This window comes from Rhineura floridana, chromosome 4 (assembly GCF_030035675.1).
Source record: "Rhineura floridana isolate rRhiFlo1 chromosome 4, rRhiFlo1.hap2, whole genome shotgun sequence".
Taxonomy (NCBI): domain Eukaryota; kingdom Metazoa; phylum Chordata; class Lepidosauria; order Squamata; family Rhineuridae; genus Rhineura; species Rhineura floridana.
The window spans coordinates 200977133-201003963 of record NC_084483.1 but is presented as its reverse complement, the minus strand read 5'-3'; the positions used below and the strand labels follow the sequence as shown (position 1 = coordinate 201003963).

Sequence of the window (26831 nt, the reverse complement as noted above, 5' to 3'; positions counted from 1 at the left end):
GTACCTAGTACAAAAGAGTACTGATAGGTGAGGATCAGGTCCCAGATCAAAAGGTTTGAGGGCAGAGGAGACTGCCACAAGGAAGAGCACCATGAAGGAAAGCAAATGTAACAGAATAAACCACAGTTTAGGCAGTTATCCATGCCCAAACTAACCTTGTGGGAAGAAACATGATGTAAAGAGACCCTGGTAACTCTTATGCCAGAGAGATGGATGGAGATTCAGGCCAGCAAATGATCTGTTTACTAAACCTAGAGAGCCCCTTGAACAACTGATGAATGTCCAGCCTCCTCCACAGGAGGAGCCAGATTGGAATGAACTGAATTGGGACAAAGGATGCCCTCTTAGTGAAGGTTGTCTTGAAGACAAACATAAGAGATGGTTGAAACCTCCCGACACAGAGTGTTAGGATTCAGCCCCATATTCAAACCAGGAAGGACGTATCCCCTGAGAAGAACACCACTTGAAAGGCATGACCCATGAACTCTGGTAGATCTGGATCTTGAAGGACAGGATCGTAGCGATGATCACCCAGAAAAAAAGCCCCCAATGACTTGACTGCTATTGCTGAAAAGACCAGATGCTGGAAGGTTGCCTAGGACAGAAGACCTGGCCTCGTTGGCAACCCGCTTGAATCTATGATGGACAGACTCAGGAGAACTAAACACCATGGCCAGTGAGGTCAGTACAAGATGGGAATTCAGTCCGTGCCACCAGGAGAAAAGGAGGCCGGGCATAGAGAGACTGTCAGAAAAGCCGTGACTACTTCTGCTTCCGCTTGGAAGGCATGACCCATGAACTCTGGTAGATCTGGATCCTGGAGGGCAGGATCATATTGATGGTTATCCAGAAAGAAACCCCCAAATGACTTGACTGCCTGATTCCAGAAGGTTGCCTGGGACAGAAGAGCTGGCCTTGTTGGTAACCCCCTGAATCCATGATGGACAGGCTCGGGAGAATTGAAAACCATAGTCAGTAAGGTCAGTACAAGATGGGAATTCAGTCAGGAGTAAAGGAGGCCAGGTGCAGAGCAGACCGCCAGAACAGCATTGACTGCATCTGCTTGTCTTGGGACAACCAGTGAAAAGCAAGGAAGGCTGAACCTACAACCTTGTAATGGAGTTAGCACTGCTATAGCCTCACTTGTTACCTGCTAACCTAGACTACCTCCAATCCCATGTCATTGGTGGGATGCCCCGCCCTGAAGGGGACTAAAGGAGTTCCACTTGCAGACTCATCAACAGAGTACTCCCCAAGGGGAATGAGTCAACAACAGATCAGACCGATGCCTGTGCTATATGTCCAGGTTGAAGCCCAGCAAATGATTCCTCTGAGCAGCACAACTTTTTGGAGAAGACCGTGTGCGCCCAGATTGCATTAAGCAGGTTTGCCAAGGCATGGCAGACATGTTAAGACGGAACCACGCACACCCAGATTGTGATAATTGTGTTCCCTAAACAAACACAGTTCTCAGAAGCACCAGTGAATTAACAGACCAGAGAACCAAAGAACTGACCAACCGGGTCTGGGAGGTTCATTGCCCTCTGGAACATGCAAGCAAGCCTGACTAGAATGAAAGGAGGACCTTGAAAGCAGCCTGGCTAGATGCATGGCCTACTGGCCAAGACATCTGACTACCATCACATCGTAGGGACACCTGGTAAAATTCAAATTTCTATTTGAAGAGGAAACCCAGTGCGAGATTAATCAACTTGAAATCCAAAATGAAAACTTGTGACTATTGGCCTCCATGGAACCACAGATCCAGGGAGTTGCTCCATAACCTATACCATCATCTTAAGGTAACCCTGTTATTACAAACAGACAACGTGGGTATCCTTACTATTGTTATGGCTACCATGCAGTTATGCAGGAAGGGAGCCAGCAGCTTGACTGGGCCCAAGAAGTTAAGGCAAATACATGGAAGACAAGGCCAGCAGTAGTCACCAGACATGATGAACCTGCTGACTGCATAAACGGGGACAAAATGCTTTGAAACCCTATTCATCCAAAACCATGGGAGCATGTTGCTGCACTCACGTTCTACTTCTGAGTCTCCTCTGGACATATGGGGCTGCTGGGGGGTCAGCCACAGGAAATAAATGTGGAGAATTAGCCTGAGAAACACCCAGGAACATATTCTGACTAAGTACCTGTGCAGTAACCAGTGCAGAGGACTACCTGTCAAAACAAAAGGAGTAATATCAAACTTTATTTATTCATTTATTTTTAAACCCACTGTAATGCTTAATTGTAGGTAGGAAAGAGTGCCCATGAGCCAAGTTACACAAATTTGACTGTGAAGTAAGCCTTACCAAAGGCTAAATTGTTTGAAAATTTTTTATACAGAATGTTAAACTGTTTTAAGTCATCCAGGAACCTGTTGGTAACGGACAAGATGTAATCGAGCAACCAGCTTGGTTACGATATCCTGCTAAGTTATGCCTATACAGTAGGACAGTGATTCTCAAAAGGTGCGCCAGGGCACACTGTTGCGCCGCAAGGTGTGCCACGAATATTATGAAAGTATGTTATTATTAAGTTATTTTTATTCATAGTTTAAAATATATTAATATATTTTTAATTTTGTACATGAAGTGTGGCAGTAATTTTTTTATATATTTTACAGTGTGCCGCGAACCAAAAGTTTGAGAACCACTGCAGTAGGATAACCAGCGGACTCTTAAAACTTCCAAGGGTTCCCAGATAACACCAAAGATTTACTCAGACTGTTTAGAGAAGCAAACTGGAGCTTTGCATAAATGCACCAGAGCCAATAGGGACGAGATATTGTGTAACTGACAAGCTGTATTCAGATTAATAATTTACTTATGTTGCTTATTTAAGTTTTCCCACCAGGATAACAGTAAGATCCTCCTTCGTAAGGACGTCCCTGGATAAATCTCAAAATTTACACAGACAGTCATGCACCTGTTCAGAGGAACAGACTGAAGCCTTGAGATGAAGCTCCTGAGGCAATTCATATACCTTCACAGCAGTTAGGTCCCTTAGAGGAGTCACTAAGTTATGAAGGGCTGTAAAAATTTGTAGATAACTATGAAAGGCTGCCACTGAGGAACAGACTGGAGCTTTGAGCTGAAACTCATGAGGCAATTCATATACCTTCATGACACTAAGTTATGAAGGGCTGCAAAAATTTTCAGAGACAGTTATGAAGGGCTACCACTTTTCAGAGGAACAGACTGGAGCTTTGAGCTGAAGCTCATGAGGCAATTCATATGCCATCACCACGGTGAAGTCCCCTACAGCTACCACATTATTCTACTATTGCCTCTGTAAATGGCCTGCAGCTGTTCAGGCTTTGAGGAAACCGGAGCGTTGAGTTGAGGGTCAAGAGGCCCTTCCTATGCCCTCACTACACTGAGGTCCCCTGGAAGAGCCCATCAGGTTCTTCTGCTGTTGCCCCCACATTATTCCACTGTTGCCTCTGCACATGGCCTGTTGCTGTTCAGGCCTTGAGAGAACCGGAGCTTTGAGTTGAGGGTCAAGAGGCCCTTCCTATGCCCTCACTACACTGAGGTCACACCTGGAAGAACCATCAGGTTATTCAGCTGTTACCTCTAGAATAGCCTGCTGCTGTTCAGGCCTTGGGAAAACTGAAGCTTTTGAGTTAAGCTGATGAGGCAATCCTTATGCCTTCACTACAATGAGGCCCTCTAAGGAGCCACCACCTTATACACTATCACCCCTGGAAACATTCAGACCTGGGGACAAAGGAAACCAGGCCTCTTAGAAATAAGGAACCCGCTGTTCTTAGATTACTGGTTGTTGGTGGCTGCTAAGGAAGTAAAGGCTGTGGCTGCAGTTCTGCAACTAATTCTGTAGGTGCAGCGGAAGGTAGTTCAGCCATGGTAAGCACGCACAGTAGAGGGGAGCGGTCCCAGGCAAGGTTGTCCAATGAAGGCGATCAGTTACGTCACACGCACACACAGACTGCAGGGTGCGGTGGGAGAGCAATCAACGCATGCACAGGTAGAGGGGTGCGGTGGATAGAAGGAGGCCAGTAGAACACGCCCACGGTAGAGGGGAGCGGTATGACCTCAAGCAGCCAAATCCTTATTTATTCCTTCCACAAACAGCCACTTCTTATATTTTCTTCTTTTTCCTCTTTCTCTTTCTTTTTTCCTTTATTTTTATATTCTTCCGTTTATTTATTTTTATAGATATTGTATATTTAATAAAAATATCCTCAAGCTTCTTCCTCCTCCTTCACCTCCTGCTTATTCACTATGTGGGGGGTGGGGAAGGATCAGGAAGAGAGCAGCAACAGACAGGCACTGGTGACACGGGTGGAGAAAAAGAGCGGGAAAAATGACAGCCAAAATGGTGGACGGAGAAGGAAAAAGCGGGAAAACAGAAAACAAGGCAGCTCTAAAGCAGCCTATGCTGAAGAGATGGGAAAATGGCGGGCAACAAGGCGAGAACCTTATCAGCGAAGCAGAACTGTCGCTGGCCCTAGTGCCACTGAGTGAAGCAAGCTGCAACGCACTCTGAGTCAGAGACGGGGAAGCGCTGATGGGGTCGCCGCCGTGAGATCTGAGGCGGGTGGCAGGAGAGAGGGACTGTTGCCCACAGCCACGAGCTCCAAGGACCGCGTGGTGCCGCAGTCGCGGACCAGGCAAGCTGCCACAGGCAGGAGTAATCGGAGCCACAGTAGCAGACTCCAGAGGGGAGGCCAGGAGAGGGCCACAGTTGCGGGCTCTGGGGAGGAAAGAGCTCAAGGGCAGGACTGAGCAGAGCCACAGTAGCAGACTCCAGAGGGGAGGCCAAGAGAGCTGTCATGAACCGCCATGAACTGAGGGAGGGAAGGATGCAAGGCCCGGAGCGATTGGAGCCGCAATTGCAGGCTCCGGAGTGCAGGCCAGGCGACTGCTGCTAGATGGAGCTGCCGCTGCAAGCTCCAGAGAGAAGGCTGCAGCTGCAGGGCCAGTAACAAACAGAGCTGCGGGTGTAAGTTCCGAGAGACGGGGGGGGATCCAGACTGAGAAACGAGCGGGAATGCCAGCCCTACCAGAGGCCCAACCCAGGGAGAACCACCCCCGAAAATAAAATAACTCTTCTTTTTTAAACACATAAAAAGCACAAGCACAAAAGAAACAACAAATACAAAAGAGGATCTAACAAGAACGACAAAGAACAAACTCACAGAGAGCTAAGGCTAAAGGATCCAACCTAAGACAAAGGCAGGAATGGAATGGGGTCAAACCAGACGGAGCAGCTGAAGTGTTGACTCCTGCATTCCAGCCTTTCGACACTAGGAGGGGCTACTACCCACCTGATGGTACGCTACCTGGGGGAAATGAGTGCATACTGAACACATAGTGAGACCTTTTAGGTGTGCCTCACTTCCACGTACCAACATACTACATAAGTGACACATGCACATGTTCTTTCCAGTGCACATTACATTTAGTTACATGATGAACAAGGTAAGCTTGAAAAGAGCTACTTTACTAGTAACGAGGGATGGAGTAGAATATTCGCAAAATCGGATTTGATATTAATTTCTGGGATAATCCACAAGTTCGTGCCATTGTCAAACAGGCTCCCGCTCTTTGTGTGCATTTGTGGCTGTTAACGACATTCCGCAGCAAAAATTATGTAATTATTTATGTACTTATTTTTGCAATCTGCTATTGCTGTATACATTATATAAACATACAGCAGCATAAGGAATAATGGAGAAAATTACGTACTTTTTTGAAAAAATAACAGAAACAAAAGGGAGAATCACAATAACTAGTTGAACACAACTTATAGCAAATAGGAACTGGCAGCCCATTTGACAAATTGAAAAACGGAACGGAATCAGATAGCAAACCCCATCCCTGTTAGTCATCTATGGTGAATAAAAGTAATTTTGAGATAAGGATTGCATTTGATGAATATGCATACTTCATTTACATATGGTACATCAACAGGGAAAGGCAAGGTGTACTCAGACACAGGGCAGGTGGCTGCCCACCACAAATTCGGTATGCGTACATCTACCAATACTGGCTCAGTGTTTCCTTAGATTAAAATCTTCACTTGGACTCTTAAGCATACATTGGTCATAAATGTAAAGTTGCTGTTACTGAAAATAAATTCGCAGCTCTTCCTAGTTCTCTCTCTCACTTTGCAATGAAAAACCCTACAGTCCTGGGGATGGGGTGGAGAGTAAGGATCATGCAGTAAGGCAGTGGAACACCCAACTGTCAACAAAATCAGGACAGAGAGAGCAACAGCCACAACAACATAATGGGAACTCTGTTTTTATGTTGAAGATATGCTACCCGCTAAGCAACACCATATGTTGAAGATGATAGAGACAGTCCTAATGTAATATTTTATATAAGCCACCTCGGGGATCCAACCAAAAAGGTGGGATAGAAAAGTAGAATAAATAGCCCACTTCTAGTCAGGGCTAAGAAATGCAATTTCTGCAATGACAATCATGTCTGAAACAAGCTTTGCAGACAACATCACGGACACATGGAAAGCAGCCTAACGGGATATCAGACCATGTGGACCAGCTCTATAGACAGCATGCTCCCAGTGGAATACAGAGCTCAGAACCCTGCATATATATACTCACTAAAGAATCCATCTTCAGAAACTCAGAGGAAATAAGAATTGAAATGACATTGCTTGGTTCTAAAGAAAGAAGCCAAGAGAACAAGGTGAAAAGCATTATTAGGATTAATTAAACGTAATTGTCACACATTGTTTGTAAAAGGAAACACTACAGGAGATTCTTTGTATCACAAAATCTACATTCCAAAAATAAGGAATGGGAAAAGGGGGTAATGCAACTTAGTTTGGTCTCTTCTATAGAAGGAAAATCTAATGATGTATCATGGCCAGATCTTTTAATTCTGCTCTCATTTGGGCCCAAATAGCTGCCTCTCCCTTTCCCATCCCCCACCTGACTCTCCCCTGCTGCCAGCCAGAAAGAATGGGTTAGCCTAAAACTAGTTATTCAGGTCTTGAAGGCAAAGCAAACCATATCAGATGAAGAAGCTGGAGAAAAAATAACATTGTACCTAAAGCTGCAATGAAAACGTACAGAGTCTGGATGTTCATCTTAACAAATGTGTTTCACAAAAAAGTGGAACTTGAGTTTTGAAGTTTTCAACTTTGAGGGAATGTCCTCTGTTTTAAATGGCGCGCGCGCGTGTGTGGTGTATGTGTACATAAATACTCCAAACATCAAGAACAAAAATCTGAGCTTCTTTTAAAAAAAATTCTGAATGGAAGTGTCATGTTTAAAGTTTGAAACTTTCCATTTCAGGTGTGAAAACTAGATATTATAAAAGCAGAACTTAAAAAAAAAAAAGCCCTGCTCCAATTGCATATGAAGCAGGGTTAAGATCAGGTTTTAAAACCAAAATAGGCATAAGAGTTAAGGCAGCTAAACTGTCTTCCCAGCACCCATTTCCCTTTAATCTCTTCTCCTCAGTCAAACTCACTTATGTTATTGGAAGACAGATGAGGAGAGTAACATGTGGAAGTATCAGACTGGGTGGAGGTAAGCTGCAGGCAGAGGATCAGTCTAGCACACACACCCCATCCCAGCTGCATGCCCCTTTTGTGCTAAGAATCACCCCATCCCTCTTTATTTGTGACTGGGGCAGATCTGGTTTGAAACAAGCCAGGCTGTCACCATCACATCCAGTTTGGTCCATGGGTTTCAACCATCACTACACAGAATATAAAAAAGGACAAGTTTCTCTAGTGGAGGTTCTTAAATGAAGAAATATGTCAAGTGTGTGCAGCTGACAAGAAAATAAAGTACAAGTGATTCAGAGTGAAACACTAGTAAAACACATTGACTTCAAAAGGCAGGGGAGGAGACTGTGTGTGAAATTAATTCTTCCATTGTTTTTTTCCTGGATTGCACCCAGAGAGACTAAATTTTATTTATTTCCCTTCAAACTGTTAAGACTATTAGGCATTCACTTAAACAAAAGCTTTCTAAACTCTTATTAAATTTCTCAGTCAAACCTTTCAAGGTTTTCCAACTATTTGCCTCATTTCTAGCCATCTTTTCTACATCATAAAGTCTAATCTGTGGGTTGCCATCCCTGCACCCGCAAAGGCATTCATTGGCATCCCCAGGCAGGTGCCCTAGACTAAAGTTTCATTAAAAAAAAGTTTCTACCCCTCCTAGAAAGTTATGGGGGAAACTGTGCTGGTACCCTTCAAAGCGATTTCTGTGAAATGAGCCAGCCTGGTTGCTCCCACCTTTCAGTGTTTTCAGCCAATGAGTGAAGACAGAGCTGTAACTGAAAGTGAGCTGTTTTGGACACCAGGCAATAAAAACTCCTGGGGTCCTAAAGAGCTTCTGATTCCCCCTCTCCTTCACTGCATTTCTGCTTATATTGTAGTACTCCTTGGGATCTCTGTAGTTTGCCCTTCCTTTTTTTCTAGCAACCAGGCTACATCTTTCCTGTGGTGGGTTCATCTGAGATCAGGTACTCCCTAGAAGTTATCTTCTGCAAATACTACTACACAATAAATGCGGCTGGATGTTTTGCCCAAATATGGGCAAATGCAAAACAGGAAGACTCTGTAAAGAGGCTTAGGCATATCTCCTGCTGTGCAGGAGCTGATGCCCAGGCACTCATTAAGAATTCACTGTATAATTAACTTGTTAACCTGCTGGATCAGGTCAATGGCCAATCTAGTCCAGCATCCTGTTTTCACAGTAGCCAACAAGACTGATCTGCTCATGATTAAGAGATAGTGCAGGTATAACATTGCCCAATGTCAATGGCCAGAGAATCTGCATCATTAACTTTCCAGTGAGCTTCAGTTTTTCCAGCTATTATGGACTGGCCTTTTATCATCCAAGACAAAAAGGGCAGGAAAATTACCTTGCAAAACAAATTTGCATACAGAATTTTGGTCTGAAGTAGAAGTCAGACTTTTCAATAAATGAATCAGCAGCACAAGTTAATAGATTTTCTTTTACCTAATGTAGGTATTTCATGCACCTCATACTCCTTAGTGTTCCTTTTAACATATCTTATCAACCAGTTAAAGATGTGAACGTCACAGTGAACTGAAATGTCCACCTCTTCCCAGCGCTGGGCATCCACTGACAGATATTCAGCAAAGTACTTCATTTCAGAAATCAACAGATCTCGTGGACAAACAAAATCTTCCTTCAGATTTTTTGCTTCATCACACACATGGATCACCATATTTGGCCTTTATTTGAGAAGGAAAAAAATCACAGGGAGGAAAGTTATTATAGCTTATCAGCAGGAATGTTTGAATGATCAATGAAGATATTTCCCCTCAATTTTAAGTTTAGTTGCAATTTTTGTGCATATGAAAATACATATATTCTTAGATGCACACAAGGATTTTGGTGCATATTTTCATGAAACAATATGGATTTTAAGCTGTATCAAAGATTTTATCTGTGTATAAAAATGGTTTAAAAAGAATATTAAAACATGGGGAAAATATTAAGCTAAATATTGGAGTTTGTTTGCCCTTGTGGATGGTGGGCTAGGTGAATCTGCAAAAACCACTCCAAGGCTCAGCTCATCCTTAAATGCAGAGGAGGAAGACAAGTTTTGGTAGCTAGCTGCCAACTTTGACACCCCTAGTTCCAAAATGGGAGTACTGAGGATGTATGCATGCCAAGATCCTATAGAAGTAAAGAAAAGGTGCAAAATATGAAATTGGGCACTGAATTAAGCTTCCAGAGAAGGATACAGTCAAACTAGTATGTGCAATTATCTCCCATATGTTTTGTTTTCAATTAAAAATCAGGTACAGATCTGGGCAGAGGAATGGGTACTGATTAACACCTTTCTCCTGCAGACACCTGCCTGCTCAAAATCCTACCCCCCAAACAGTTTTCTACTCATTGATTTTGGACAAAAAAAAGCCAGAGGAAAAAGGTAAAGTACCTTGCCCCAACTCACAGCGTCCTACAGCTATATTTCATTAAAGACAAATGGTGGGAGGCTGTTACAAACACCCACTATCTAACAGTAGTATGGGCCTAAGTTTTCATTTATTAATAGTTTTAAAAAGCATGCTTTTGGCTTGAAGATACAATAACAGTTCAAAACAGGCAAATAACAGGAAGCCATTAAGGCTGTTGTGTGGTAAGGCACAATAGAATCTTATAAACTCAAATGTATGGGTTATGCCTGCTGAAATCTCCAAACCAGAGAGGTGGCTAAATAAAGACTGGTTAGAGATAGAGCGTATTGCTCTTCATACCCCTCCCCAGGACTAGCAAAACCAGAATTATGCAAAGTTAGAGGCTTTGCAAATGTGTTTAATTGGCATATGTTATACGTATCAGAGTACTGCGGGGTGGTGGTGGTAGAGGGTAAAACAGAGAACACATCCCTCTGATATGTGTGCAAATATGCTGCACATTTTTTTAAAAAAGTACCCAAAGTGTGTTTTTGTTCTAGGTACCACGCAGTCTCAGTTACATTCAGTTGTGAACTGTTCACTGAACTGTTCTCATCAAAACGCATCAAGGAGTTACTATGAATAGAACCTCCACATTAGGAAGAATGAACTGTATGTATATTCTTGGGTTTTGTTTCTTTCAATACCAGATATATTCTCAGACTAGTGCAATACTCAATGGACCTCTCTAAAAGACTAGTGATGACAAAAGCACAAGAACAGAACAGCAAAGGCAAGGGAAATCCTACTCACTCTTAGAGTACAGTAAACAACTACATTAAGGTAAAGCTGCCTTGTTCATTAATCCTAATAGATGGCTCCATTCACAAATGTATTTCCAAGGCATGCAGGCTGCCTCTTTAGTTCCAGATAGGAGTAAATCCCCTCTAGGATGCACACCTTAATGTGGTGAGGGGGTTTGAGAGTGTTGAAGAAGCTGAGAACAATGGCTTCAGAAGTCTAGACCAAGAGGCTACACTCCTAGCAGGGGCACCCAAGGCGGAACGGTCAAAGCTGAGACACCAGACTAAGATGCATCCAAACTCAGAGGAAGGCAATGGTAAACCACCTCTAAATACCTCTTACCACGAAAATCCTATGAACAGAGTATCCAAATTGCAACATGAGGTAGTGCTGGAAGATGAGACCCCCAGGTCAGAAGGCACTCACCGAGCTACTGGGGAAGAACAAAGGACAAGTATGAGTAGTGCTGTGACTAATGATGCAGCTGGGTCAAAGCCGATAGGAAGCCCAGAGGCTGATGCGCACAGATGCGAAAGGAGAGTCCGGAGTTGAACATGGAATGTGAGAAGCATGAACCAGGGAAAGTTAGAAATTGTCAAGCAAGAAATGGAACATATCAACATTATAATACTTGGCGTGAGTGAAGTAAAATGGATGGGAATGGGACATTTTCAATCAGGCAACGACAACATATTTTATGCAGGAAATGTACCATTGGTCTCACCTGAAAGGTGATTTTCATAGGAGTGGGCCATCACTGCGGGAAATAGTTCCACCTATCGTGCAAAGGCAAGAATGTTTTTGAAGTCAAGACTAGGGGCGTCAGGCCCCTCCCACTCTCCAGTTCATTCGTAGCGAGTCTAAAAAGAGGTATCTAAAAATACAAGAACAAGGCCAACAGGCCCGCCAGGAAAATAACATAATAGTCACATGCATAACAATATAACTCTAAGATAACAACATAACATAACAGAACTAAAAGTCTTGACTTCACTCTTACATTTAAATATAATAGCGTAACAATAACATGTAACCCATTGATAAAATCTCTAGTCATCCTCCAACTGGGAGGGTCGTGATGGCCCACTCCTATGAAAATCACCTTTCAGGTGAGACCAATGGTACATTTTCCATAGGAGGTGGGCCATCACTGCAGGATGTACCAAAGCAGCCCATACAGGGAGGGACCACCCACATGTTAATCCTCATTAAGAACCTGTTGCAACACTCGTCTGCCAAAAGATGCATCAGCACAGGCATAACGATCAATTTTATAATGCCTTATAAACGAGTGTGGGGTAGACCAGACAGCAGCCCTACAAATATCGGCAACAGGAGCATTAGTGGCAAAAGCAGCCGAGGTGGCAGCTGACCTGGTAGAATGAGCCGTTATACTAGCTGGAACTGACAGCTTCAGGGACTCATATGCTAAAGTAATGCATGCCCTTAACCAACAGGATAAGGTAGAATTGGATACTTTATGCCCCATGGACCTTGGATGAAAGGATACAGAGACTCCATTCGTTGAATCTCTTGGGTCCTGGACAGGTAGGTCTTGAGAGCCCTCCGGACATCTAACGAATGCCAAGCCTTCTCGAGAGGATGGGTAGGATTCGGGCAAAAGGAAGGCAAAACAATGTCCTGGTTGCAATGAAAAACTGAATCGACCTTGGGACGGAAGGAAGGATCAGTCTTCAGCACAACAGAGTCCTTATGGAAGACGCAGAAGTGTCGAGCAGAAGACAATGCGCCCAACTCCGAAACGCGTCTGGCAGATGTGATTGCGATCAGAAACAAGACCTTGAAGGACAGCATATGTAGGGGCACAGTCCTGATGGGTTCAAACGGAGGGCGTTGCAAAGCCTGCAGAACTTTCGGCAAACTCCATGAGGGAAACCGATGGACAACAGCCGGAGAGTGTAGGGCGACTCCCCTCAAAAAACGTTTGATGAACGGATGTGAGGAAATATGATCTCCAGGAGAGGACACTGAGAGAATGGACGACAGAGTGGACGCATGCCGACGTAGAGTGTTAGGTCGAAGTCCCATCATAAAGCCGCTATGGAGAAATTGCAGCACCTGATGCACAGTGGCCTGGGATGGATCATGGTGGTGGGACTGACACCACTTGGAGAAAGCCACACAGGTATGTTGATAAATACGAGTGGTAGATGGTCTTCTCGAGGCCAAAATAATATCAATCACAGCGTCAGACAGTCCAGCTGACCTCAAATGTCCCCGTTCAAACGCCACGCTGTTAGATTGAGCCAAGTAGGGTCCTGGTGCAGTACTGGACCCTGGGATAGGAGGTCTGGCGTTACTGGAAGTGTCCAAGGGTCCATCATTGACATTGCCAGAAGATCTGAGAACCACGGTCGGCGTGGCCAAAATGGTGCTATCAGAACCAGCTGTGCCCTCTCGGTTCGCGCCTTCCTCAAGGTTTTGGCTAACAATGGTATGGGAGGAAAGGCGTACAATAGACCGTCTGGCCACGGTGTTGTCAGAGCATCCACTGCTTCTGCTGTTGAGTCCAGGTATCGGGCAAAGTACCTGGGAAGCTGGCAATTGCGACTGGACGCAACAGGTCGACTGAGAGGGCGCCGAACCGACACTGGAGACTATGGAAAATGGCTGGATGAAGTTTCCATTCTCCCGGAAAGACCTGTTGTCTGCTGAGCCAGTCTGCTGTCACATTCCAAATCCCTCTGAGATGTTCTGCTTGCAGGGATTGTAGATGTTGTTCTGCCCAGACAAAGATGAGGGAGGTTAAGTCCTGCAGAGGACGAGACCTGGTGCCCCCCTGTCTGTTCAAATGTGATTTTACACACGTGTTGTCTGTTCGAATGAGCACATGGTCCAAAGGGAACAGAGACTGAAAATGACGTAGAGCTAAGTGGACAGCCTTTAGCTCCAGCCAGTTGATGCTTTGAGTTTGCTCTGCGGTGGACCAAACCCCCTGAACGTACTGGGAGTTGCAGTGGGCTCCCCAACCGATGAGGCTGGCATCTGTGGTTACAACGGTTCTGCGGGGTTCTCTGAATGACGTGCCCTTGGAGAGGTGTTGAACCTTGGTCCACCAGCGGAAGGAGAGGCGCAGTGCGGGGCTCAAATGAACTTTGCGATGGTTGGAGCTGGCAATGTCCTGTTGAAATGGTAACAGAGTCCATCGAAGGTGCCAAGAGTGGGCTCGAGCCCATGGCACAATGTGGATTGTAGAGATGAACATCCCGAGCGCTCTGGCGAGAAGCATGACGTCTGCGGATGTTTGTTGCATCAGAGACCTTGCGATGCTTGTGATGGCAGTGATGCGATCTGGAGCCAAGAAAACCATTGCCTGCAGGGTGTCCAACATTGCCTCTAGATGTAGTAGGCGTTGGGTTGGTTGGAGATGGCTTTTGTCGAAGTTGACAAGCCAGCCGTAGGCCTGCAAAACATTGAGGGTGATCGTTAAATGATGATGAGCCAGCTCCTCAGACTTGGCCCGTATTAGCAGATCATCCAGATATGGGTAGAGATGAACCCCTTGGGTCCGGAGATAAGCCACTAGGATGAGTAGCACTTTGGTAAACACTCTTGGAGCAGAGGAGAGGCCGAATGGCATCGCTCTATATTGAAAGTGCTGGTGGCCAAAAGCAAACCGAAGAAACTTTCTGTGGGCTATGCAAATGGGCACATGGAGATACGCTTCCTTAAGGTCGATAGAAGCCAGGAAGTCTCCTTCATGCAGGCTTTCCGTAATGGAGTGTAGAGATTCCATTTTGAACCTGCGATATGTTACAAAACGGTTGACAAACTTGAGGTCCAAAACCGCCCTCCATGATAAATCTCGTTTTGGCACAGCAAATAGGAGGGAGTACACCCCCTCCGACCTCTCAGTTGTGGGGACTGGCTCTATTGCCGCTATGTCCAAGAGGTGTTGTATAGCTGTCTGCATGATTCTGTGCCTGGCTCATGCCCTTGGGCAAGGGGACGGATGGAATCTGTCTGATGGGATTGCCCAAAACTCTATGGCATAGCCATGACTGAAGAGCTCCCTGATCCAGGAGACCGTAGTGAGGCGCAGCCATCGGTCTCCAAAATGAAGTAATCTGCCACCTATGGGCAGTGTGTTAATACTGCTTGCATTGGAGAGGACCTCCCCTATATGAGGACGATGAGTTGCCCCTGCGCCCTTGATACTGACCTCTGCCCTGGAAGCGTCGGTTCCAGAAGCCCCTGAATGAAGTGGGGTCATAGGATCTGAAGTCGCGGCCTCGTCCTCCTGGCCGCGTTCCACGAAAGGGCTGGTTAGTACGGAAGGAAGGGAATCGCCTGAAAGGCCTGTGGTCGATGTTCTTGACAGTGGCCAGAACCGGTTTGTGGGCGTCTTTTGGATCAACCAGCACTGCCTTTAGAGCTTCCTCGCCAAAGAGTAGCGATCCGGAGTAAGGAGCCCTGGACAGATTCATTCTGGCCGCTGAATCAGCTTGCCAGTGGCGAAGCCAGAGGGTCCGTCGAGCGACTATTTGAGCCGTCATGGCTCGTGCCCCCAATTGAGTGGCATCCAAGATGGCATCGGCCACAAAGGCTGCTGTCTTACGTAATTTTAACAGTGACCTTCTGAGGGCAACAGGATCGGGATTAGTGTCCTCTAGAAGATCATCCAGCCACAACATAGATGCTCTGGCGAAAATGGAGGCTGAAGCAGAGGCACGCATGGAGAAGGCAGTGGCCTCGTGATTCTTGCAGAGGGCGAAGTCTAATCGACGCTCAGTAGAATCCTTTAGTTGGGATTCCCCTTCCCTGGGCAAAAGAGATCGTGAAACGAGGCGAGCGATTGGTTCGTCTATGCCAGGGACATCTAACTTGGTGGCAAAGTCCGGAGCTAGGGCGTAAAGCCTGTCAGCCAGGTTCTTGAAGCGTCGAGATTGGAATGGGTGGGCCCATTCTTCAGAGGCCAATTTGGCAATTGGGTCCGGCACCAGGATGTAGCGTTCAGTAGGTGCTGGGGATTTGAGAACCTTGGCCCCTTTGATAGATGGAGCGGAAGAAGTTGAAGGCGCAGTCTGGAGACCAAGGGTATTAATTACCCTGCGTGCCAGGGGCTGATAGTCTGAGGCATTAAACAAACGATACGATGTATCCTCCTCATGATCTGAATAGTCGCTCCAGTCGCCTTCTTCAAGATGGTCAGTGAAGGTTGGCTCCTCCTCATATGAGGCTTCGTCAATACATCTGCCTCTGGCTACATCGAAGGGATTTGGTGAACAGGAAGGAAGAACTTCATGACACGCACATTGGTCCATGTTGAGTTGAGGTATGGCAGGAACTTGTGGTAGTGACTGCATTTGGGTGAAGAATGCCAGCATGACTTGAAGTTGGGAGAGGAAATCAGGAGACAGCTGCAGCCCGGATGTGGCAGATGTTTGTGCCTGAGTAGCTATTGGAACAGATGTTTGGAGTGGTAAAACGGAGGGAGGCTCGTTAGGCGAACACTGAGTGGGAAAGCCAGCAAATTCTTCCTCGTTAGAGGAAGCAGCAGGGGAATGAAGAATATCGCTTATGTGTGCCTGAGTTGCTGTGGTTGGCACAGAGCCATAACGTGGGCGGCTTTGGTTTGCTATGGCTGGAAAGATGTTTTGTCTTAGCCAGGGCTTTAACATGTCTGGTCTTAGTCGCCTTAGAATGTTGTGGCTTGGCTGTTTGTGATATGCCTGGCTGATCTGGCATCATATTGGCTGATTGCGACATGCCTGGCTGTTCTGCCATCTTATATTAACTTGGGTGCAGTACACGGCCACGGAGGGGGCAGGATGTAAAGACCCGAACTGGCACAGCGTACGACCACGGAGGGGGTAGGATACACTGGCAGATGGCTAAATGCACTGCCACAGAGGGGGCAGAATGCACAATGGTATCAGCGTTAGTTTTAATATAGACTGTATTTTAGACTTGGTACAGTCAGATTAGTGCTGTAGGCTGGATTACAGGCGTGGTACATGGCCACAGAGGGGGCAGGATATACCGAATATAAATCAGATTTAGTACAAGTCAGCCACTAAGATTAAAGTTCCAGCCTTGAAAATACAATCCAGCCACTAGGATTAAAGCTCCAGCCTTGATAATACAATCACAGTAGATTTGCGTGAGTCAGCCACGGGAATTAAAGCTTCAGACTTAATGATACAGCCACAGTAAATTTGTGTGTAAGTCAGCCCTGTGAAAGTCTGTCTACAACACACATACAACACCCAGACAGATAGCTTGCAGGGAAGGTATCCGTTGGTTAATAAGGCAAATAAAAAAGGCGGGAAATTTGAATTCAGCAAAAAAAAAATGGCGCCCGGAAAAAGAGCAGGAAAAAGTGATCAAAAATGGCGGAGAGAGAAGGAGCAATGGCGGCCGTCTGGGGACGAAGTGGGGGAAGGGATGCTTAGCACAGTCTAGCAGGGGGAGCCGCGGGGCCGATAGCCGCACTAGCGGCTCCAAGAAAACCCCCAAGAAGAAGAGCAGATAGAAGCCTGTGCGGGATAAGGCAGCAGTAGGCAAGCCGCTGCCACCGCCGGGAGCAGGGCTCTCCGCGGCGAAATTAAAGTGCCGAGAGGAGCCTGTGAGGGATGAGGCAGCAGGAGGCAAGCCGCCGCTGCCGCCGCCGGGAGCAGGGCTCTCCGCGGCGAAATTAAAGTTGCGGAGAGAGAGCCGGATCACCAGGCTCCAGGGAGGCAGAACCCCGGCAGGTAAAAATAGGTTGGAAAAAAGGCAGGGAGCCGCAGCCGCAGGCTCCCGCCTGGGAGAGAACCGTAGCCGCGGTCTCTCCAAGGGCTCCACAGAGCGCGGCTTGATTTAGGGAGAAACCGCTACGAGAAAGAAAGAGTTGCGATCTCCTGAAGCTCAAAACGGCCAGAAAACACAGAACACCGCAGCCGCGGTCTCTGTGGGGGTTGTCAGACAAGGAGGAGAATAAACGAAAAATAAAAGGTTAAAGCCAAATCAGGGAGAACCGCAGCTGCGGTCTCTGAGGAAAAAACCTCAAACAAGCAACAGAGATAAATGACAATTAAACACAAAGTAGGGAAAGAAGGACTGGGGAGACACACAAGTGACGCTGGGTTCGCACCCAGTCAAAACAAATAAACAAATACGAGAACAACTTAGCTAAATGCTACGCTATAGGATCTCAATGATAGGATTTCAATCTTGTTCGTATGAAGGCAAGAATGAACTGGAGAGTGAGAGGGGCCTGACGCCCCTAGTCTTGACTTCAAAAACATTCTTGCCTTCGCACAATAGGTGGAACTATTTCCCACAGTGATGACCCACCTCCTATGGAAAATGAGAAATTAAGAAACGGGGTTGCTTTAATAGTCAGAAGTGATGTAGCAAAAGCAATTAAGCGCTATAACACAAGGTCTGAGCAAGTTATATCAATGAGATTTGACAGGAAACCTATTAACATAACCATCACCACAGTCTACGCTCCAACAGCAAACACAGAAGAGGAACTGGAAAGATTTTATGCAGAAGTACAGGAAGAAATTGATCACACACCAAAACAAGATGTGCTGATAATCAAGAGGGACTGGAATACAAAAGCAGGGAACAGAGAAGAACTAAGAATTGTGGGGAAATGGGGCTTAGGAGATAGAAATGAAGCAGGAGAAAGACTTATCAAATTCTATGAAGCCAATAACTTGTTTCTCGCAAACACATTTTTTGGTGAAAATTGGAGGGAGAAATATCAATAATTGAATATATGCAGACGATACCATACTATTAGCAGAAACCAGTAATGATTTGAAACGAATCCTGATGAAAGTTAAAGAGGAAAGCACAAAAGCAGGACTACAGCTGAACATCAAGATGACTAAAGTAATGACAACAGAAGATTTATGGAACTTTAAAGTCTACAACGAGGACATTGAACTTGTCAAGGATTATCAATACCTTGACACAGTCATGAACCAAAATGGAGACAATAGTCAAGGAATCAGAAGAAGGCTAGGACTTCAAAAAAAGCTTCAAAAGACATGGAAGAAGATAAACTCAAAGATATGGATATAATTCCTGGGAAACAAAGTCAACAGAAACAGGTAGAGGAAGAAAAGGATGATGATGGATCAAAGGGAGCAACAGGCACAGACTTTTCTAAAATACATGCTTAAAAATGGATTACAAATATCTAACTTGGAATATAAATGGAGCTAATTCGTCGCAGAAGAGAAAGTATTTCATTATTTGAAAAAATTAAAATTGGATATAATTTGTTTACAAGAAACTCGTATTAAGAAGAAAGATTCTAAATATTTAATTTGTAAAAATTTGGGTGAAGAATTTATTTCGGCAGGATTCAAAAAAAAATGGTGTGGTTCTTTATATTAATTCACAATTGTCTCCTAAATTGATATTATTGGATGATAGTGGCAGATTTGTGGGAGTTGAAATCACCATTCAGGGTACAAAAATTTTGATAGTGGGCATTTATGCTCCTAATGAAGATAAAACAAGGTTTTATACTGGACTTACGGAAAAATTATCAGAGTTTGCATATGATCATTGGTGTGTCATGGGTGATTGGAATGGGGTAATTTCACCAAAAATGGATAGACTTTCTGAGAAAAATATTAAAGAGACACAGGGCAAATTGCTGAAGATCTGTTTCGAATTGATGGAAAATTTAGAATTGGTGGATGTTTGGAGATATATAAATGACAATGCAAAGGAATTTACTTACTTTTCAGAAAGACATAAAACATTTTCGAGGATTGATATGATTTGGATGTCTAAAAATTTAGTGGAAGATATTTCCAAGATGGATGTGTTACCAAAAACCTTTTCGGATCATAATCCAGTGACATTGACTTTTTTAAAAAAAATCTTGGATTTAGATGGAGACTAAATGAATCTTTATTACAGAATGATAAAATAGTGCAGGAATGTAAGAAGAAATTAAAAGAGTTTTTTGAACACAATTTACATAAAGGAACAGATGAAAATATTGTTTGGGATACAAGTAAAGCATTTATGAGGGGATATTTTATTAAATGTAATTCTGAATTAAAAAAGAAGAAACAACAGAAAATGCAATTGATCTTGGAAGAAATAAAACAAAAAGAGGAAGAATTGAAAAAGAATCCAACTAAAGCTTCTACTGTAAATCAAATTAAAATGTTACAGAAACAAGTGTCAATGTTGACAGTTAGAGAAATTGAAAGGAAATTAAACTGCTAAACAAAGGACTTTTGAATTTGCAAATAAACCGGGGAAATTGCTAGCATATAAATTAAGAAAAGAACGACAAAAAAATCTTATTTTAAAGATACAAGAAGGAGATGAGATGTTGACAGACAATTTAAAAATCCAAAGGGTTTTCCATCAATATTATTCAACTTTGTACAAGTGTCAGGAAATTCCCTCAGAAAAAATAGAAGAGTATATATCCAAACACAATTTGCCTAAAATTACAGATCTTCAGAGACAAGCTATTAATGGTCCTATTACGTCAAGAGAAATATCTGAGGCTATAAGTAAAATTAAATTAGGAAAGGCGCCAGGACCGGATGGACTATCAGCAATGTATTACAAATGCTTGGAGGAGGAACTTTTACTACCTTTACAGTATACAATGAATTCTATTTTACAAGAGGGGAAGATACCGGATAGTTGGAAAAATGCCAATATAACATTAATACCTAAAGAGGAGCAGGATTTAACTAAAACAAAAAATTATCGGCCAATATCTTTACTGAATAATGACTATAAAATTTTTACAATGATTTTGGCTGAAAGAATGAAAATAATATTGCAACAATTTATTCAGGAAGATCAAGCAGGGTTTTTACCTAAAAGACAATTACGTGATAACGTCAGGAATGTTTTGAATGTGTTGGAATATCTAGAACAACGAAATGACATACAAGCTGCTTTGATTTTCTTGGATGCTGAGAAAGCATTTGATAATTTGAATTGGAAATTTATGTTTAAGGTTCTAGAGCAAATGGACTTTGGAGATAATTTTATAAAATGGATCAGATCGATCTATACATCACAGAAGGCACAGATAATTGTCAATGGGGATTTAACGGACTCATGTGAAATACAAAAGGGTACAAGACAGGGATGTCCATTGTCCCCCCTTCTATTTATTCTGGTTTTAGAAGTGCTGCTTAGAGACATAAGGCAAGACAAAAGGATTTCGGGAATAAAGATAAAAAAAGAGGAATATAAATTGAGAGCATTTGCTGATGACTTGATAATTGTATTAGAAAATCCCTTGGAAGGAATCAAAGTATTGATGGATAAATTAGAAGAATTTGGACCATTAGCAGGATTTAAGATCAATAATCAAAAAACGAAGATGCTGGTGAAAAATTTATCTTTAAGAGATCAAAAAGAGTTAATGGAGAAGATAGATTTTAAAATAGAAGAAAAGGTGAAATATTTAGGTATCATTATGACAAATAAAAATTCAAAGTTGTTTCATAATAATTATGAAAAACTATGGACAGAGATTAAGAAAGATTTGTTAAAATGGGATAAATTACAGTTGTCATTAATGGGTAGAATATCTGTAATAAAAATGAATGTATTGCCGAGAATGATGTTTCTATTTCAAACAATACCTGTCATATCCTCTGATCTACCTTTCAAACAATGGCAAAAATATATTTCTAAATTTGTTTGGCAGGGGAAAAAACCAAGAGTTAAATTTAAATTATTACAAGACGCCAAAGAAAGAGGAGGGCTGGGATTACCAAATTTGAGACTTTATTTTGCTGCTTGTTGCTTAGTCTGGATAAAGGAATGGATTCTATTGAGGAATAAAAGATTATTGGATTTGGAGGGTCACAACCTGAAGTGGGGATGGCATGGATATCTATGGTATGATAAAGTAAAAGTTAATGTGGATTTTAATAATCATTTTATAAGACGTCCTTTGTTGAATATATGGAATAAATACAAAACAAGGTTTTTTTAAAAATACCACTATGTGTTTCAAGTCAAGAAGCATTTTATAGAAGAGAAATGGCTGGAAAAGAGAAATGGTTAACTTACCAAGAACTATTAGAAAATGTGCATGGTGAATATATAATGAAAGAGAGAGAACAACTAATAAAGGAAGGATATAGTTCACAATGGTTTGCCTATTTACAATTGTTAGAAAGATTTAAAATGGACAAGAAAATGTATGGGTTTGAAATAAATAAATCTGATTTTGAAATAGGTTTGTGTACAAATGATGAATGCATAATTGCAAAAATGTATAAATTTTTATTAAAAATGGACATGGAAGAAGAACAAGTAAAAGAGTGTATGGTTAAGTGGGCAAAATTTTTGGTTATAATATACAAATGGATCAATGGGAAAATATGTGGAAAAAAGGTTTGAAATTTACATTATGCTATAATCTTAAAGAAATTTTTTATAAAATGATGTATCGTTGGTATATGACTCCAGAAATGTTGTCAAAAATGTATAGTAATGTTTCTAATGTATGTTGGAAATGTAAACAACAAGAAGGATCTTTTTATCATATGTGGTGGTTGTGTAAACAGGCAAAATTATTTTGGGCACAGATAGGTAGGATGATGCAAAAAATCTTAAAGATAAATATTCAGTCAAAACCAGAATTTTTTTTATTGGGTTTTATGGATAAACAAAAGGAAAAGAAATATGGAAGAATAATATTATATATGATCACGGCAGCAAGATTACTATATGCACAAAAGTGGAAAATGGAATCGATACCAACAATGGAAGAATGGCTATTGACATGTCTTATTAGAGAAAAAACGACAGATACATTTCTTAAGGAATGGAAGCCTCTTTTGGACTTTCTGTTGAAAGAAAAAAATGAAATGATGATAATGGGATTTGATGATTAATTAAGATAGACTTTGGAAAAAAGTGAATTTCGTATATTGTAGGAGACAGGTTTGATATATATTATATACTCATAGCTGATCTGTAACAAATCGGAAGTCAAGTTTTTCTTTTTATTTTATTTTTTTCTGTTGTATTGTTTTTGTTGTATTTGTATTTGTTTTTATAAAAATTTGAATAATAAAAAATTATTATAAAAAAAAAGAAGAAGGCTAGGACTGAGGAGGGAAGCTATGAGAGAACTAGAAAAGGTCCTCAAATGCAAAGATGTATCACTGCACACTAAAGTCAGGATCATTCAGACCATGGTATTCCCGATCTCTATGGATGTGAAAGTTGGACAGTGAAAAAAGTGGATAAGAAAAAGATCAACTCATGTGAAATGAGGTGTGGGATGAGAACTTTGCGGATACCATGGACAGCAAAAAAGACAAATAATTGGGTGTTAGAACAAATTAATCCAGAACTATCACTAGAGGCTAAAATGATGAAACTGAAGTTATCATACTTTGGACACATAACGAGAAGAACTGATTCACTAGAAAAGACAATAATGCTGGGAAAAACAGAAGGGAGTAGAAAAAGAGGAAGGCCAAACAAGAGATGGATTGATTCCATAAAGGAAGCCACAGACCCGAACTTACAAGATCTGAACAGGGTGATTCATGACAGATGCTGTTGGAGGTCACTGATTCATAGGGTCGCCATAAGTCGTAATCGACCTGAAGGCACATAACAACAAGGGGTAAAGAGAAAGAAAAAGGAGTATTTCCACAAATGATATTTCCCCTTCTGTTTAAGTCAGGAATGAGGAACCTTTTTCCTACCAAAGGGCAATGACCCACAGGAAAAACAATCAGGTGTCACACACAATTAATTAATGTTATTGCACATACAATTAATAAAAATATTGTAATGCCTAGGAAGATGTGCTGGGATGTTGCCATCTCCTGAGACTCTGGTGCGGCTCCTTCCTCTTACCCCATCCTTAGCCCCAAGCAGCGGCTTTGAAGAGTCCCTGGAAACCCCCAGGGGCCTAATGAAATCAAGCAGGGGGCTTGACTGATGCCTTGTGAAAGTTGCTTTCTGCACACTCTGCAACAGTGATTTTCAAACCAAGAACCATTTTTACATTAATCTGTATGCCACATAACTGCTGAATACTGCAAAGGATTCTCTACCATCTTCTATCTAGCAATCTCTCTTTATTGGGGGGGAGGGGGGTACTAGGTGAGGTTTGTTAGCAGCCTCACTTTCTCATCAGGGGAACCAAGAATGTAGAGAAGATTAGTAGGCCAACTGTCTCTCTCAAGGAAGACTGTCAGATGTTGCTCAAAGAAGACATCAGTGGTGACATCAGAGAAGTAGCTGGACCACAATTATGAAACCCACTGCTCTCCAACTGCACTGTGAACACACCACAGATCTTATCAGGAGGCACAGTGGAAGTGACAGTACGAAAGAGTCCATCACTGCTCAAGCCTTTTCACAACTGAGGTTTATGAAAAGCTTCCTGAGATGACTATATGGAGGGCAGAGGGTGGGAAAAACAGGCACTTGCACGGACATTCTCAAGTTCTATATAATCCCTCACCCCAACAGAAGAATTATCCATGTCAAAGAAAGTGAAATATTGCCCTTATTTAACTGGAAAAGGTATACAGGTATATGCTCCACTGGCTGCTTCCAGACGTCAAGGTGGCACAGAGGGCCATTGCTCCAGCCAGCCAGGGCTAAACATTTATCTCTCCAGGTCTATCTCCAAGCTGCACTTAACAGCCATTTCTACTGAATAGAAGGCAAAGGACCTTATGGGCAACTCAGAGATTCCAGAATACCACTGATTCCAAACCTGGAAACAGTGCCAGTTCGAGAGAGGGGAAGGTGCAAATGTTTTAACGTCTTCCAGTCCCTGAATATACCCTATCACAAGGCCAACTAAGCTCTTCTCATAAATTACTACGTGCCTAATTTTTTTAAAAGGCCAATGTAACTCTCCACACATACATTCCTTGCCCCCACCCAACAGAAACCCCACAAATACACTGAGATATAAACCAAGCACAGAAGAGCATGACAAGCAGACGTCACATACTGAGGTTTATCGAGCTTTCCCAAAATCAAACAACCATCCTCCTACCCTTGTGCTTCATCAGCATTGTCTCCACCTTTATGTGCAGGGCCTTTCTCACTTTCTGAACAGCAATTCCTTGAGGAAGCTACACTTGGCCTTCCTTAAATACAAGCGGGGAGAAAAAGCATTAGGACATAAGGTTGAGATGGTCTTCTTGTATGTGTCGTGTAAGCATGTTGTAGTCCTATGCCCAGAGGCAAGGGGTGATATAGGAGAGCTTTCCACTTACTAGATTAATCCTTTTCACAGCCACGCTCTTAAAAATCAATCCACTCCAGGTGGAAAGATATGGAAACATTGAAGGACTAAATCCTTTCAGTCACAAGGGGCATGTGCATATGTACAAAATAAAAAGACGATGTAAAACTGCCATGGCTATGCATAAAGCCAACTTACTAGCTAGGTTTTCACATTCGCTAGTTCACTTCTCTATTGAAGGGCGACAACAGGCCTCAGAATGTCATTAATGCTGGCAATCCCCCTGCCTGATGTCCAGCCAGCCAACAGTGTTTAAAACAAAAACCAAGAACTCAGTGCGGCCTGGTTACAGACCCTCCATTCCCCCCCCCTCACCAATTCCTGCATTGAAAGTTTCTTGTTAAAGTACCGAACATGGCAGAGCAAAAGATTCCTGTGCTGGGGACATTCTCTTAAAATGTTGACGAACAAGCCAGCTGTCCATTTGTGTTTCCTTTTTCATCAAGAACATACTTAATGCTAGATCTCAGATAGCATTCCAGAAGAAACACAGTCCAACCATAGTAGGTTCTGAACAAGACCTTTTTAGAATTTTCTGGGGGCATTAAGCTAACTGCAGGCCTGCAACCATATTTTGACCAGGAACTTCCAGTGCACAAAACCCTCCTGCCACCTAATCCATCTGGGCTAAGAACTAAGCAGCTCATTCTCAGCTGTCATCTTCCCCAGCTCACTTTCATCATCATCATCATTTAATAAATTTACATCCCATCTTACCTCCCAATAGGAGCACTCCCTCATGCACAGCTCTTGATTTCATCATCTCTTTTTCTTCTCCCATCTTCTGTACACTCTGTATCCCCCATGCACACTACCCTTCTGCCTCTCCCTTGCATCACCTGCATCTACCTCCTCTTCACCCCATCCCCACATCTCTGTCTCACTGCAGCCCATCTCTGGCTCTTTTCCTTCTCCTCTGCAGCTGATGTATGTGATGTTCCTGGCAAGACTTCACCAACAGAGGTACAATACCACACATGGTCTCTGTTGAGCCAGAAGTTGCACTTTGCACAACGTACAATATTGTCTACTCCCATGTGGCACTGGCACTGCATGGTTTCAGGCAGAGGTCTTTCCCAGCCCTTCTTAGCTAGAGCAGGGGTGGAGAACCTGCGGCCCTCCGGATGTTGTTGAAATACAGCTCCTATCATCCTTGACAATTTGCCATGCTGGCTGATAGATGCTGCAGTCTAACAACACTAGAGTGCCACAGGCTGCCACCCTGAACTAGAGTACAAACCTGGGATCTTCTCCAGGCAAAAGCATGTGCTCTACTACTGTCCTATTCTCCCCTGTTACAACAGCACTCTGTGGCACCTTAAGAGATTTGGCAGGTTTATTATGTTGTTTTATTATACATGGCTTATTCAACCTGAGCGTTTGCAGGCATATTTTATAAATGATAAAAGCGCAATCCACAATAAATCATTTCATCTTTAAGGGCTACAGGACACTTTGGTACTGTTAAATATGTATATTCTACAGTAGGGACCCGCTTATATGGCGGGTTAGGGACCAGGCCCCCACCGTAAAGCGGAAATCGCCGTAAAGCGGAACCCATTGACTATAATGGGCCACATTGCGCGAAAATGTCGCAAAATGCCGTAAAATCGCAAAATCGGCTTTAAAACGGGGAATTTCCCTGAATTGAAAGCTGCCGCATCAGCGGAACGCCGCAAAACAGAACGCCGGTAAGCAGGGCCCTACTGTATATACTTTTTCAGGAAACCTGCATCAGCAGCCCTGAAGTGTGTGCACAGTCAACTATTTCCTTATTAAAAAGCTACAAAGCTGCAAAAGGAGCTTTTCAAAACTGGGCTATACAGTTCTAGGCAAAGTTAAAAGGAAATCAAAATTAATCATAATAAACCACCAATTAATTTGGACT

General features: G+C 43.1%; 1 protein-coding gene across 6 annotated transcripts in view; it reads right to left on the bottom strand.

Moving 5' to 3' along the window:
* SANBR (SANT and BTB domain regulator of CSR) overlaps positions 1-26831 on the bottom strand; it is a 76699-nt gene that overhangs the window by 29084 nt on the left and 20784 nt on the right. For 5 of the 6 annotated variants that reach the window (XM_061626482.1, XM_061626480.1, XM_061626484.1 and 2 more), the window contains exons 5-7: positions 24692-24785; positions 8978-9216; positions 6599-6657 (exon numbers count right to left, since the gene is read on the bottom strand). In XM_061626482.1, the coding sequence (XP_061482466.1) occupies positions 6599-6657; positions 8978-9216; positions 24692-24785 (392 nt within the window). Of the gene's footprint in view, positions 1-6598; positions 6658-8977; positions 9217-23195; positions 23275-24691; positions 24786-26831 lie in introns of those variants that run through there. The other variant, XM_061626485.1, reaches the window with a different exon arrangement.